Source organism: Mauremys reevesii, unplaced genomic scaffold (genome assembly GCF_016161935.1).
Source record: "Mauremys reevesii isolate NIE-2019 unplaced genomic scaffold, ASM1616193v1 Contig39, whole genome shotgun sequence".
NCBI classification, from domain to species: Eukaryota; Metazoa; Chordata; order Testudines; family Geoemydidae; genus Mauremys; species Mauremys reevesii.
In genome coordinates this window covers 207053-222836 of record NW_024100850.1, presented here as the reverse complement: position 1 = coordinate 222836, position 15784 = coordinate 207053, and the positions used below count along the sequence as shown (strand labels likewise).

At 48.5% G+C, this 15784-nt stretch overlaps 1 protein-coding gene across 1 annotated transcript in view; it reads right to left on the bottom strand.

Annotated features, from left to right (window-relative positions):
* Positions 1-1799: 1799 nt before the first annotated feature.
* The window catches only part of LOC120393934 (aprataxin-like), a 36730-nt gene continuing 22745 nt past the window's right edge, over positions 1800-15784 (bottom strand). Inside the window, 4 exon segments of the mRNA XM_039518393.1 lie at positions 1800-2061; positions 2400-2503; positions 8596-8716; positions 8719-8821. Of these exon segments, the coding sequence (XP_039374327.1) occupies positions 1907-2061; positions 2400-2503; positions 8596-8716; positions 8719-8821 (483 nt within the window). The 3' untranslated portion in view covers positions 1800-1906.

The window sequence follows — 15784 nt, the reverse complement described above, 5'->3', positions numbered from 1 at the left end:
TACTATTTATTTTCTTTATCATTTTTACAGTGCAAATATTTGTAATAAAAATATAAAGTGAGCACTGTGCACTTTGTATCTTGTGTTGTAATTGAAATCAATATTGAAAATATAGAAAAACATCCAAAAATGTTATACATTTCAATTGGTATTCTATTGTTATAAATGCAATTAATTGCGATTAAATATGAGTTAATCTTGTGAGTTAACTGTGATTAATTGACAGCCCTAGATTGAAGAGCCCATTAAGTATTTGTTCCTGGAAACGGACTCCTCTTTCCTCTCCAGGGAGACCCTGTGTGGTAAGCCCGCTTGGTGAAATAAGCGGCATGCACATCCCCCCCAAAGTACCTTCACCACGTGTTTTTCTTTGTCTCCTGTTAAGTTCCAGGTACAATACAACCACAGAGCAGCAGTAATGAGGAGCCTGCTCACTAGGTTAGCCTTTTATACTGCTTGGGTTCTTCAGTGGCTGCGCTAATTACTTGTGAACTTGTCAGGCTGTTAACAGTGCCCTGTCATCCACCTCCTTCCTTTCCTCAGTTCGGTTAGGGCCCGTTTTCCGCCTGACTGAGCTCTACCTTCCTTATGGAGGCAGCGATCTCTCACTGCCCCTGCAGTTCTCTCATCTGCTTTTTCATGGGCCACCCGTGGGGGCGTCCATCCTCGTCACAGAATAAGCACTGCTTAGGTGGGGGTTACCCCACAACTCAATTTCCTCCCATGGGTCAGCCTACAGGGACAGCCTACAGATCCTGGCTCTGGATTTTCCCGTTCCTTTGTAGAGCACACTGGGGTTTCTTCCCCAACAGACCTCTCCTACTCCAAGGGTCTCTGAGCTCCCTTAAACCTGTAAAGTGTTAAGAAGCTCAGGTAACCTGGCTGACACCTGACCCAAAGGACCAATAAGGGGACAAGAGACTTTCAAATTTTTGGTGGGGAGAAGGCTTTTGTTTGTGCTCTTTGTTTTGGGGGTTGTTCGCTCTTGGGACTAAGAGGGACCAGCCATCAATCCAGGCTCTCCAAATCTTTCTGAACAAGTCTCTCATATTTCAAACTTGTAAGTAACAGCCAGGCCAGGCGGGTTAGTTTTAACTTTGTTTTCTCAACTTGTAAATGTTCCTTTTACTAGAGGGTTTACTTCTGTTTGCTGTAACTGTGAACCTAAGGCTAGAGGGGGTTCATCTGGGCTCTTTAAATCTGATTACCCTGTAAAGTTATTTTCCATCCTAATTTTACAGAGATGATTTTTACCTTTTTCTTTAATTAAAATTCTTCTTTTAAGAACGTAATTGATTTTTCATTGTTTTAAGATCCAAGGGGTTTGGATCTGTGTTCACCAGAACTAATTGGTGAGGGTATACTCTCAAGCCTGCCCAGGAAAAGGGGTGTAAGGACTTGGGGGTGAGGGGGAGAAATTAGTCTCAAATGTGCCCAGGAAATTGGGGGTTAAAGACTTGAAAAATCTTTGGGAAAAGGCAGAGTTCCAAGTGGCTCTCCCCCAAAATTTGAAACACGCTTGGTGGTGGCAGCTTACTGTTAACCTAAGCTGGTAAATAAGCTTAGGGGGTTTTCATGCGGGTCCCCACATCTGTACCCTAGATTTCAGAGTGGGGAAGAAACCTTGACAACTCCCCAAAAACCCTTGAGAGACTTCCCAGTCAGATACAGTACAGGACTGATAGCCCACAATGAATCTACAAAATACTGAACCTGAGGCTGCTTTATTTGTCTTCTGAAAAGTTGTTACAAAAGTGTTAGTCGTATGCTGTTTGTACTAGCAAGGAACCTTTCCAGTGTTGAATCTGTAATTCAGCTAAAAACAAAAATCTGTGCAACTTGACAAAAAGTTTTGAGGGGTTGTTTTTAGCCTTAGACTGATCAGCATTCAGAGTGATTTTTACAGTTACTTTGGCCAATGTTTCTTGAGATGTTCCTTTAGCTGTGGGATGGTAGACTGGTGTTGCTTGCACACGTGACATCTGAGGGGCAACTTGAGGAGCTCAGAGGTCCCATCTTTAACCAGAACTTTTCCTTTGGTCTTTACCATCTCTATCACATCTGAAGGAAACAAAGACATTTGGTATCTATGAACAGTGTGCACACTGCTTTACCTATACAGCATTTTATCACTGCAGAATAGGATTATTCTACCCCAACATTCCACATTCTTTCTTCAGATATTCCACCTGGAAATAGAAGAGCCTGTCCCATTGTTAAACATAAAGCCAATCAAATGCTGTGCTAGTTTTGTCAGAAAACCAATGTTACCCAATATCCAAAACTAAGCAGGACCTTCCACTTTTTTTAAACACACTGTTTAAGATTTACATTAGCTTTGAAAATACATGAAAATGATAAAATTATACATCGTGGAGTAAATTTTATAAAGTCTTTACCTTGAGAGTTTAAGAAGTATTCTGTAGTAAAAGAATTCCAATGCTTTTTGTTTTTAAGGCAAGGGGAATCAAAATCCTGGCTGATTACATGGAGATGTATGTGACTGAAACACAAGTAATCATGATTTTACATTTACAAAAGAATTACACCAACGTTAGCTAGATAAGCATGTTAAAGGATTCTATCCTTTCCCTACTAAGCACTGTGGCACAAGCTCACACCTGCCCTAAACAGATCCAGTTCCTCTGGATGTCTCTGGGACATATTCATCAGGGATGTAAGTTACATGTGGGATCAAACAGCTGTAAATGGTAACTCACAGGGAGTTAACTTAGACAGTGATGAAGATGGCATTAGCAAGGAAGGCAACTCACAAGGTTGTGTAGGATAAAACAAGGTGATTGGGCGGCAGAAAAGAGTGCAGCCCAGAATTACTTCTAGTGCAACTCCAATGAATGCCACACTCTCAGCAGGTTGTTTTTCCGGGGGGGTGCACGCACGTGTCCTGGCTGGCAACATTAAGTCGGGGGACTTAGGAAAGCGAGTCGGAGCCTTTGGCTCTATCTGTACTACAGATTCAACCACCTCTCACAACCTGGTTGCAACATGGTCATCCCATAAATCAGCTGTAATTTGTAGGACAGCCTGGACCTTAACTGCTTTGTAACCAGGTTAAAGACTTGGTCAAGGCTCAAGACAAAATGTAGTTCTTCAAGATGTGATACAGACATGTATTCCACTTAGGTGTGTGCGTGCCCAGTGCACCGGAGCCAGCAAACTTTGCCTAACAGTACCCACAGGGGGCAGCACTTGCGCCTCAAGACTATACCCGCTCCTCTGGCTAGATGAAGTGGTGCTGCCTTGACCCTTCCTTCACACCGAATGCCCACAGATGCAGAGGGGATGTAGGCTGGGTCATAGACTACACATCTGCTTCACATCTCAAACAACAGTTACGCAAGTAAACATTTCTTCTTTGAGAAGATGCAGACATGCATTCCACTTAGTGAGTCGCAAGTGGGGTAAGTGAAAGACTATCAGAGTGGTACTCTTTGCGATGCAGAACAGCCACAGCCCAATTTCCTCCTGGCAGAGCACACTCCAGTGTTCTCTTCCTTGCCTATAGACTAATGCATCACACTTGTATTGTCAGGAAATACATGAACCACTGAGCCGCTGATGCAGTCTAGCAAAGTGTGACAGGTATCGTAGAGAGCCCAAAGCTCCAGCACATTGATATGCAGGAGTGAAGCTTCCTGCTCCGACCACAGACCGTGGACTCTCAGCAACCCCAGATGTGCTCCCCAACCCATCAGGGAGGCATCAGTGACAACAATCCTAGTTGGTAAGGGCAGGGGTGAAAGTGGGCCAGTACGGGTAAGAAGTGGCTGTCGGTAGTGTCCCATATGCAGCCGACATCAAAGTGCTGCCTTTTGCCCCATCCCCCCCCGTTTGGGGGGGAGGGGCAGCTGCCCCCAGACCCAGCAATTTAAAAGCGGCTGGAGCCAGGCCCCAACAATGGTAAGTCTTCTATGTTACCTTCACCCCGGGTAAGGGAACATCCTGAACCATCTGCCAGGATGGAGTCTAGGATCAATGGAGGGAGGCAGAGCAAACTGTCCAAAGGGTGAAGGGTTGGACGGTAGGCTGAACCAGCTGAATGAATGCAGACATGTGGCTCAAGAGCCTCGGGCACTTCTGAACTGTCATGGAAGGTTGAGACTGCAGACTGAGACAAAGGCACCAAATCATCTGAAAATGGTCAGTCAGCAAAAATACTCTCGAACTCACAGAGTCTGTTAAGGCCCCAGTGAACTCAATTTTCTGAGTGGAGACCAATGTTGACTTTTCAGTGTTTAGGATGAGATCCAGAGGGTTGAGGAAGCACAGCATAACGTGTACGTGAGAAAGAACTTCTCTGGACCTGCCCCTTAGTAGCTAGTTGGCCAGATACAGGAAGACAAGGATTCCCTTCTTCCTGAGGTACGCTGTCACCATGACCATACATTGGGTAAAAACCTGCGGGGCAGAAGACAGACTGAAAAGAAGGATGTGCACTGAAAATGGTGGTTCACCATGACAAATTGGAAAAATCTTAAGTGGCTTGGGAGAATCGCCACATGGAAGTAAGTGTCCTGAAGGTCCAGAGCAGCAAACCAGTTATTTTGAGACAACATGAGGAGGGATACTGCGAGGGGACCATTCAGAACCTGAGGTCTCTGATATATTTGTTGAAGTTGCAGAGATTGAGGACAGGGAACCAGAAAGTACCATGAATAAAAACCTTGACACTGGCACTCCGGAGGGACCTCATCCACAACTCCCAAAGCCAGTAGTGACCAGACCTGCTTGAGCAGTATCTCATGAGAGGGGTCCCTGAAGAGGAAGAGACAGAGTGGGGAGGTAGAGTGCAGGAGAATTGGATAGCATAGCCCAATGTGATGGTGTTTAGGGCCCAGCTGTTGGTGGTAACTGAGCACCAAACATTGTGAAAGTGAGCTAGCCTGTCCCCAAATGTCAGGGACCAGGGTAGTTGAAGTCACAACTGGACCTCTGCTCTGCACAAACAAGTCAAAATGGGTGCTTGAGGGGGGGAGGGATAGCTCAGGGGTTTGAGCATTGGCCTGCTAAACCCAGGGTTGTGAGTTCAGTCCTTAAGGGGGCCACTTAGGGATCTGGGGCAAAAATCAGTACTTGGTCCTGCTAGTGAAGGTAGGGGACTAGACTCAATGACCTTTCAAGGTCCCTTCCAGTTCTAGGAGATGGGATATCTCCTATTATTATATGTCAACTGGCTGAACCCAGAACCTGAATGTCTCTGCCCCTGGGACCTAGGCCCCTTTCTGGGGTAGTTCCACTTTCTCAGGGGAGGAAAAGATTGTCCAAAGAGGCAGTGCAGGCAGTATTGTTGCTGCTGACCACCATACTGGCAATTTTGCACTGCCTGTGTATACTCCCCCAAGGAACATACAGTAGCCCTAGAATCCTTGAAGGATTTCAGTTTTGTCTGAAAAGAGAACCTGACCATTGAAGGGCAAGTCCTATATAGCCTGATGCACATCTGGAGCAATACCCAACTTTTGCAGCCAGAATGCCGTCCTCATGGTTACCACTGAGGCCATCACTCTGACTGAAGTATTCACTACATCTAGCACAAACTGTAGCAACGTTCTGGGCACCAAGAAGCCCTCAGCAATAAATGCCTGAAATTCCTCCCTGGAGGTTTCAGGCAGCTGGTCTGTAAATTTAGACAGTCGTCCAATTTACCTGTGCCAACAGTAAAAACGGCATAGCCAGCACCCAGTATGCCTCCATTGTCTCCAGTGCTGGGAGTGGCGTCAGTCCCAACATCAGCAGACAGTGTAGAGGTGGAGGGCAGGGAGTGCCACCACAGTAATATCAGCAGCATGAAATGCAGCGGTGCTAAGGAGTTTTCTGGTGCCAATGAGGTCTGTTGTGCTGAGCCCGGCAACAGACTCACTGCCACAGATGGTGGTAAGGCAACATCAGGATGCAGTACCAACAGACCCAAAGGTTCAGCGGCCTGTCCGGACAGCCAAGCTGTGGATGACATAGCTGTGGAGAAGTCCTGAACCAAAGCAGAGCTCGGGATGGAAAGGCAGAGGAGGTCCACCATCGCTGCCACCTGATATGATGGTGTCCACATCAGCAGCAATGTCAGCATTGCCCTTGTCAGTACCGTACCGGACTCAACGGACGCCCTGGGGCTGGAACCAGGGTCAGCAATATGGGGCCTCTCACATCCCTATGTGGTACTGGGGAGTGGCTGAACAGATGCTCCATCCCACGTGCCAGCAGTGGCCATACTTTTCCTGGAGGAGTAAGAAGAGTCTCCTTGAGATCTGGAGTGTCACGCTTGGTCTTGAGACCTTTTCTTTGGTGCATTCAAAGGAGAGTGGTTTCTACGCCTCTTTGGAGAGGCAGTGGCTCCAGAGCATGAGCCAGTACCACTCACTGATGGCAACCTCTGATCTGACGTGGGCCTTGGTACTGAAAAAGGCCCTGTGGCCTGCTTGAGAAGGCTGCTTCAGGCAAAAGTCTCTAGCCACTTGAGTCCCTTTTGTGAACAATTTACAAACTGAAAACCACTCTTTGATGTGAGCCTCGCCTAAGCGGAGCAAGCACCTTGTGTGAGGGTCATTGTTGGGGATTCCCCCCCACACACACCAGACAACGTTTAAATCCTGCTGAGGGTATCACCAGGGAAAACTACTTTACTAAGCCAAGGTACCAACTAACTATATGCAACTAAGTCAAAGGATGAGGAATTGTGAGGTTAAGAACTACGCAGCGCTCCCATTCCAGCCAGGGACGGATGGTAAGAAGGAACTAAGGGGGGGTTGAGATGGTGCCACATCATGTAGCATGGGGAAGGGCTAGGGCAAGTGCTACCCTCTATTAGTACTGCTAGGCAAAATTCTCCAGCTCTGACGTGCTAGGTGCATACACGGCTACATCTACTCGAAGAACCAGTCTGCACCATAAACTGGAACATTCACCACTCTGCTCCAATTTTTACCAGTGGTAGGAGAGCAAGCCTTCATGTGGCCTTCAAAGAAAAGTCTACTTCTGACTTCTAGAAGATTAATTAAAAGTTGCCATTTTCTTATAAAATTTTTCTACTTACTTTTAAAGATGTGATCATTATATATTTGAGTAAGCAAAAAAAAAAATATTGAGAATAATAAAGCATAGCTAATACTACCTGTTTAACTTTTATATGGTTTAAAACAGTGGCTCTCAAACTTTTATACTGGTGACCCCTTTCACATAGCAAGCCTATGAGTGCGACCCCCCTAATAAATTAAAAAGACTTTTTAATATATTTAACACCATTATAAATGCTAGAGGCAAAGCGGAGTTTGGGATGGAGGCTGACAGCTCGCGACCCCCCATGTAATAACCTTGCAACCAGCGATGAGCTCCCAAAATCCTAAGAACTGGTTCCCTACCGGGTCCTCGGCAGCACTTTGGCAGCGGCGTCTTCACTCGCTCCAGGTTTTCGGCAGAATTTCGGTGGCGGGTCCTTCACCCAGAGTGAGTGAAGGACCCGCCGCCGAAGACCCAGTAAGGAACCGCGCAGTGCCTATTCTCCTCCCCCCAATCCAACCCCAACCCACATCCTGCCCTCGACTGCCCCCCCTCAGAACCCGCAACCCATCAACCCCCCCCGCTCCTTGTCCCCTGACCACCCCCTCCCAAGACCCCCCCACCCTAACTGCCCCCCAAGACCCCCCACCCCTCCACCCAACTCCGCCCTGCTCCCTGTCCCCTGACTGCCCCAACCCCATCCACCACAACCCCAATAGACCCTCGGAACACCCACGCCTACCGAACCCCCATTCCCTGACCACCCCAGAAGCTCTGGGCCATCCAACCCCACCCCGCTCCTGTCCCCGGGACTCCTGTCCCTTATCCAACGCCCCCAACCCCTTACCATGCCGCTTACCCCCACCTCCCTCCCTCTCCCGGAGTCTCAGCGCGCCATGTCCAGCAGCAGCCCTGGACAGTGCTTCAGCGGCCTGGCTCCAGTGGGGCCTCAGAGATTCTTGTGAGGCCCCTGCAGGGCCCAGGGCAAGGGGCAAATTGCCCCACTTGCCTCCCCTCCCGGGCAGCCCTGCCAACCCGTCCCTCCCAGCCTCAGCCCGGCCCCTTACCATGCCGCTCAAAGCGGCAGGAACTGCAGAGCTGCGCTGGCGGCTCAGCACACTGCGGCTCTGCGGGAGCTCAGGCGGGCCGGACAGGACGGTCCCGCTGGTCGGATGTGGCCCGCAGACCAGAGTTCGCCCACCGCCCACCCCTTTAGCAACCGGTTCTACACGGTTTCTAAATTTAACAACCGGTTCTTGCAAACCGGTGCAAACTGCCCAGGTCACCACTGCTTACAACCCCTGACGGTCCTGACCCCAGTTTGAGAACCTGTGGTTTAAATGGTCTGGATTGTTATGTTGCAGTCTCTACACCTGTTAATGACATCCAATATTCCTGTTTCTTGAGACTCAAACACTCATCATAAATCAAGAGAATTTCAATTTGCAAATTTTCAAAATAAGGCCTTATCTCAGTAAATCAAAAAGGCTCAAGTCCAGTAAACAACCTGGCTATATAGGCATGAGATCTATACCACCTCCAGCAGATAACTGAAATGAAACTGGCTGAACAATCTAGCCTTACCTCATGCTGGGAACTGCATGGTAACCCAATCGGAACTCCAAGCTATCTTTATCCAGGCATTGTTGGATCAGCTTTTCCCCAACAGCATGCATGTGTTCTAGTAATTCAAGATGCTCTTTGTTACTGATTTTAGACTGGAGATGGAGTCCCAGGGTAAGATTAGCCAGTGGTAACGAGCTTTGGGATATTTATCCTTAATGCTTACAACCCTTTCATCTTTGTAAACCTAGTAGAGAGAGAGAAAAATCAAGGCTATTTACCATTGACTGGGGTTCCCTGGAACATCATAATAAAAATAATCAACTTGAATTATCCAAATATTTGGCTTCTAATCCACACTTATATGCTCCATGCCAGTGTCACAGAACCATTCAAAAGCAGTTAGTGTGGTATGAGGCCAATGTACATACAGGTGTACAGAGTGCACCTCTGAAACAAGGCAGGGCTAAACTTACTCCTTATTTCCAAAGCAGGGATGGAGGAAGGGTAAGTACGGATCTGTGGAGAAAATACATTTGGAGCTCTCCAGTGACTGTTAAGTACACTATTGTTTCCCCATCATACACATACCTCCAGAGATCCACATTGACTGATTACCAAGCAATAAACACTTATCTGAGAGACAGTGGTGGAAAGAGTCTTGAGATTTTCTATTTGACTATATAAGTGTCCTATAAGCCATACTCAACACATTTTACTACCACCTGTGAAGTATTTGGATCAATATATCTCACCTTCTGGGCACTTCTCTGCAGGCAGCATAACCAAGGTAATTTACAAAAACTTGCGTTTGCAGTGAGATAAACAGGGCTTTCCACATCTGGTTTATAGATCTATAAATGCCAAGGCCCAAAGGGAGCGCTATGAGCATCTAGTCTGACCTCCTGTATAACACAGGTCAGAGAACTGCCCCACAATAATTCCTTTGAACTAGAACTGATCTTTCAGAGAAACATTCAATCTTGATTTATGCAGACTGGCCGCCTAGGATAAGGAGTCACTAGGCTGCAGCAGATGCGCTCAGAGACTGCATTCAGCAAACATTCTAGGATGAGACTAATGACCACCTTGCTTTAACAGAAATAACGAAGAGGCAAAAAGCTGTCAAAGCCTTTGGTGCTCACTTACCCAGCTAAGGTGATTTCACCCAGAAAGCCACTTGTAAGGAGAGGATGTAGAAAACATATCCCTAACTCCCTGAAGTCTCTATATTTACTGAGGTCAGACTGAGATCGCTTGGCTGCGTGGGACACACTTCTGGAAGGTGAAGGAATCCTTTCGTCAAACATTTCAGCAGAGGATGCTCCAACAGAAATTTGCCATTTATTGCTTGTCAAACAGAAAGCAAGCACCTCAATGTTGTGCAAAGGCTTTTTTGCGGATACAGACTAACACGGCTGCTACTCTGAAACCTTAAAAAGAATAGTCAGCCTGTTAAATAAAACAGACAGAAGCTGTAGACTGACTGTACAAAGCTGTAGACTGTAGTACAAAGAGAAGGAAGCACATTCAGGCTGGGAGACCTGTGACTAGGGCACACAGGGCTCCTAGTGAGGTCAAAGATTGGTATGACAATGAGCCAAGGGATTCTAGAAACAAAAGGAGAGGTCTACTGCAATTCCAATTATATTCATGTCTTCACTAGGCAATTCCAGTAGGAGGAGTTTCCAACCCCTTTCTGGGCATTGCTTTTCTAGTGGGGGAAGGAAATATCACTTATTGGCAGCTGCTGGGTTGAATAACTAAGACTTGTGGATTGAACAGCTTGAGGGAATGAGTTTCACCATCCTGACTGACTCCTCCCCTGACTGGGACCCTGGTAACTACCATCATACCACCGGTTCTTTGTTGGCCTGATCTTTAAAGCCATACCAACTACAAAGGGAGAAACAAATGACATCACCACCTCCACCAGCTTCAGCTAAATCCTCCACAATTCCTGGGGAGATGTAAAATTCAAGTTCCTATTGTTGCCCCTCCTCTATTATGGCATTTTCCTCCCCCATCTAATTTCTCCTCTTGCCTATCTTTGCCTTCTGCCCAAGCAGGGTCTGGCTTGGCCAACCAAGACAAACCCACCTTTTACAACACTTCTGTGAACAGAGGTCAGCCAGCTCGACCCTGGTAAGAGCTTGCCAGGTCTTGAAGCGGCTAGTAAGATTGCATGTTGTGTCTTTGCCCTCCCTGCAGTTAGGCTTCCAGGGAGACAGGCTTGGTTTTCCATCCCTGCTATCCTCTTCTTATACTTGTGTGTACATCTTCCTCGCTTTGGTTTAAAGGAAACAGAATCAAAGTTCAGTAACTCAAGACTGTACAAAACTGGCTCTCCTTCCTGCAACTAGGACAGATAATGCCATCTTTACCACCACCCAAAGCTGGCTAGCAGAGATTTCTCCCAATAAAAATTCCATACAACAAATGAAAAAAAGAATCAGAAAAATTGTTAAAATAAACTTTTCCTCAACTTTTTAAGTTTCAAGTACTTTAACTGTTTCCCTTCTTTATCGGGGAGGCCTGGTCTACACTACAAAGTTAACAAGGTCAACGAAACCTGCCTTGCGTCAGCCTTGTCGTGCACACGTCTACATTTAAATATGGCTCCTATGGATGTAAGTGCCCTTTTATCCTGACTTAACACCACCTCCAAGAGCGGCATAGAGCCAAAGTTGATGATCTCAGGTCGACAGTGTGAGTGCAGACGCTGCATTACTTAGGGCGACTGTAGCTGTCCTCCAACAGCTGTCCCACAATGCCCCACACTGAACACTCTGGTCATCATTGTGAACTTCACTGGCGAGCCGTCATGGAGACCAGAAGAACCCTCCCCTTTAAAGCCCTGCAAATTTTTGAACTTCCCTTTCCTGGTTGCCTGACTTGGCGAGCACACCTAGCATCTCTCCATTGTTGAGTGCAACTGCCCAGCTGACCATGCCGGCTACACGCTTCAGACACACTCCTGACTGGAGTAGACAGGAGATATTGGATCTCCTGGGCCTGCGGGGAGAGGAGGCTGTGCAGGTACAGCTCAGAACCTACCCTAGAAATGTGGCTATCTACAAGCAGATTTCTCAGGGGATGCAGAAGGGCTACAACAGGGACCAGCAGCAGTGTTGCATGAAAGGCAAGTTGCTGCTGCAGGCACATGAGAAGGCCAGAAAGGCCTTCAACAATCAAGCTGGTGCCAAGCTACAGACCTGCCGCTTTTACAAAGAGCTGAATGCCCTAGTCAGTGGAGCCTCCACCACTCCCAGCAGTACAATGGATTCATCCGAGAAGCCAAAGTCACAGGCCCCTACCATGAACTGTGAGGAAGAGGAGGATGGGGGACAGATAACCAAGGGATCCAGCTACGCAGCAAGCCAGGACCTGTTTTTAACTCCAGCACAGTCCAGTCAGTCATAGAATCATAGAAGATTAGGGTTGGAAGAGACCTCAGGAGGTCATCTGGTCCAATCCCCTGCTCAAAGCAGGACCAATCACCAACTAAATCATCCCAGCGAGGGCTTTGTCAAGCCAGGCCTTAAAAACCTTTAAGGAAGGAAATTCCACCACCTCCCTCTGTAACCCATTCCAGTGCTTCACCACCCTCCTAGTGAAAAAAAAGTTTTTCCTAATATCCAACCTAGACCTCCCCCACTGCAACTTGAGACCATTGCTCCTTGTTCTGTCATCTGCTACCACTGAGAACGAAGCTGTGGATGACATAGCCTTGGAGAAGTTAGGCTGCTGGTCCTTTATTCAGCAGCCTGTCCAGACAGCAAAGTCTTAAACACTCTCCTGAACCAAAGCAGATTCTGTTACAGAATAAAATTCTATTACTCAGAACAAAATTCTTCTTTACTGGTTCTCAACATATACTGGCTGGCACTCAGCAGTTCTTGAAAGCGTCCAACTACTTGTTACTGTGCAGTGTCACACAACTCAGAAGATCATTCATAAACAAAATCCAAGGATGCATTAACAATGTTATATTCCTGTATATACACACACAGCATTTACCACGATTCATAGTCGGCTGCAAAAGAGCAGAGCCAGGTGTAGCACACCACTATGCTGTATGCTACTCTGGCTCACAGTTACAATGCTCTTTCATAGCTTCCCTGAACTGTATAGCTCCACGCCGAGCTCTTTTAATGGCCTTGTATCTGGCAGTTCAGATTCAGCAGACATATGCTCCACCTCTGCCCTCCACCCCATGGAAAGTTTTCCCTCTTTGCTTCAGATATTATGCAGGACACTGCATGCAGTTATGACCATTGGGATATTTTTCTCATTGAGGTCCAATCTTGTGAGTAAACAATGCCAGCAACCCTTCAAATGACGAAAAGCACATTTGACTGTCATTCTGCACCTCCTGAGCCAGTAGCTAAAGTACTCCTTGGTGCTGTCAAGGTGCCCATTGTACAGCTTCATGAACCATGGGAAGAAGGGGTAGACTGAGTTGCCCAGGATCACTATCAGCATCACCAATGGTAATCTACCTGTTGAGAAAGAAAGTCCTTGCTTGCAGCTTTCGGAACAGTCCTGGGTTCTTAAAGATGTGAGTGTCATGCACCTTCTGTGACCAGTCCACCACACTGATGTAGATGAAGCCACTGGGGATCAGTGATCCATCAACACTTTCATAACCATAGAAAAGTACACCCTTTCTGTTGATGTGCTCTGTGGCAAGGTGGGCTAGTGCCAAAAAGGGATATGCGTGCAGTCTATTGCTCCATGGCAGTTCAGGAACCCCACAGCTGCAAATCCATCCACTATGTCTTGCACGTTGCAGAGAGTCAGTCCTGCAAACTTGCATGACAACAGCCCCTGCGGTAGATTTCCTGACTTCAAATTGATTCCCAGTTGATTGGCAGCAATCCAGCGTTGCAAGTTTCCACAGTGTGATCGCCACTCGTTTCTCCACTGTTGGTGTAGCTCTCATTTTGGTGTCCCTGCACTGGAGGACTGGGAGATGTTTGGCACACACATCCAGGAATGTGGCCTTGTACATCCTAAAGTTCTGCAGCTATTGTTCATTATCTCAAACCTGCATAATAATGTGATCCCACCAGTTAGTGCTTGTTTCTGAGGCCCAGAACCAGCGTTCTACCATCTTGCAGCTGCTCCGTGACCACCAACAACCTAGAATCAGGTCTTGCTATGTCCCACAGCAATCTGTCCTCCAAGGAATCATCATGTTCCCTGCATCTCTTCTTTCAGCTCTGCAAATACTGCAGGATGTTGCACCCTGTTCTTGCAACAGTCATGACAGTAGTGCAGAGCTATGCAGGCTCCAGGCCACGTGGGTTTGTGGGATTTTGAAGAAAAAAAAACACGCAAAAATCATGGGATATAGATCACACTATGGGATGGAGACAGTTGCAAAGTGAGAAGTTGACCCCATGCTTCCAGTCATCCCAACTGACTCGCTTTGGCCCCATCATGCATTGCCAAAAGACTGGACGGTGGCAAGTTGTCTTCCATATGGAGAAAGACTTGCATTTGTGAGGTAAGCAATCCAAGAAAAGACGGTTACTCACCTGTAGTAACTGGTGTTCTTCGAGATGTGTTGCTCCAATCCATTCCAGTTAGGTGTGCGCGCCGCGCGTGCACGGCATCTCGGAACTTTTTCCCTAGCAACCCCGCGGCCGGGCTGTCGCCCTGGAGTGGCGCCATGGCGCTAAATATATACCCCAGCCGCCCGTCCGCTCCTCAGTTCCTTCTGCCGGCTACTCCGACAGTGGGGAAGGAGGCGGGTCTGGAATGGATTGAGCAACACACCTCGAAGAACACCAGTTACTACAGGTGAGTAACCGTCTTTTCTTCTTCGAGTGATTGCTCCAATGCATTCCAGTTAGGTGATTCCCAAGCCTTACCTTAGGCGGTGGGGTCGGAGTGAGACGTGGCGGAGTGTAATACCGCAGAGCCGAAGGCTGCATCGCTCTAGACTGCTGCACCAACGCTGAGTGAGAGGCGAAGGTGTGGACTGAAGACCAGGTGGCCGCCGACAGATGTCCTGGATCGACGCTGGCCAGGAAGGCAACCGATGAGGCGCGCGCCTTGTCGAGTGGGCGGTGAGGCGGCATGGCGCACGCGAGCAAGCTCATAACAGGTTCGAATGCATGCAGTCACCCAGGACGAAATTGTCTGGGAGGAGACCGCTCACCCTTCATGCGGTCGGCGACGGCGACAAACAACTGGGTCGAACGCCGGAAAGGCTTCGTTCGCTCGATGTAAAAGGCGAGCGCCCTGCGGACGTCCAGGGTGTGAAGCTGTTGTTCCCGAGGCGAGGCATGCGGCTTCGGAAGAAGACCGAGGAAGATCTCCTGGTTGAGGTGGAAGGCCGATACCACCTTAGGGAGGAAGGCCGGATGTGGCCAAGCTGTACCTTGTCTGCATGGAAGACGGTGTAAGGTGGGCCCACCGTTAGCGCTGAAGCTCAAACTCGTCTCGCGGATGTGATGGCGACGAGGAAAGCTGCCTTCCAGGAGAGGTAGAGTAGTGAACACGTGGCCAAGGGCTCGAAGGGGGGACCCATCAGTTTGGCCAGGACGAGGTTCAAATCCCAGGTCGGGGTCGGACGCCGCACCGGCGGGTATAAGCGGTCCAAGCCTTTAAGGAAGCGGGAAACCATCTGGTTGGAGAAGATGGACCGACCTTCCAGCGATGGACGAAAGGCGGACACTGCCGCGAGGTGAACCTTCAATGAGGAGACTGCAAGACCTTGCTCCTTAAGGTACCACAGGTAGTCGAGGATGGTAGGTACCGGAACGACGAATGGATTCAGAGAACGCTGATCGCACCAAAGCGCGAACCTCTTCCACTTCGCGAGGTAAGTGGAGCGCGTGGAAGGCTTGCGGCTTTCCAGGAGGACCTGCTGAACTGCCGCGGAGCAGCCCCTCTCTGCGTGGGTCAGCCACTCAGGTACCAAGCTGTAAGATGGAGGGACTGCAGGTTCGGATGGCGGAGTCTGCCGAAGTCCTGGGTGATGAGGTCCGCCACAGCGGAGGGGATGGGTTCCCGAACGGAGAGCTCGAGCAGCAGGGTGTACCAGTGCTGCTCGCCAGGCCGGGCGCTATGAGAATGACGTGGGCTCTGTCTCTCCGGCTTCAGGAGCACTCGGTGCACGAGCGGAACTGGAGGGAAGGCATAGAGGAGGCGATCCGTCCAGGGGTAGAGAAAGGCGCGGACAGGAGCCTGGCGAGCG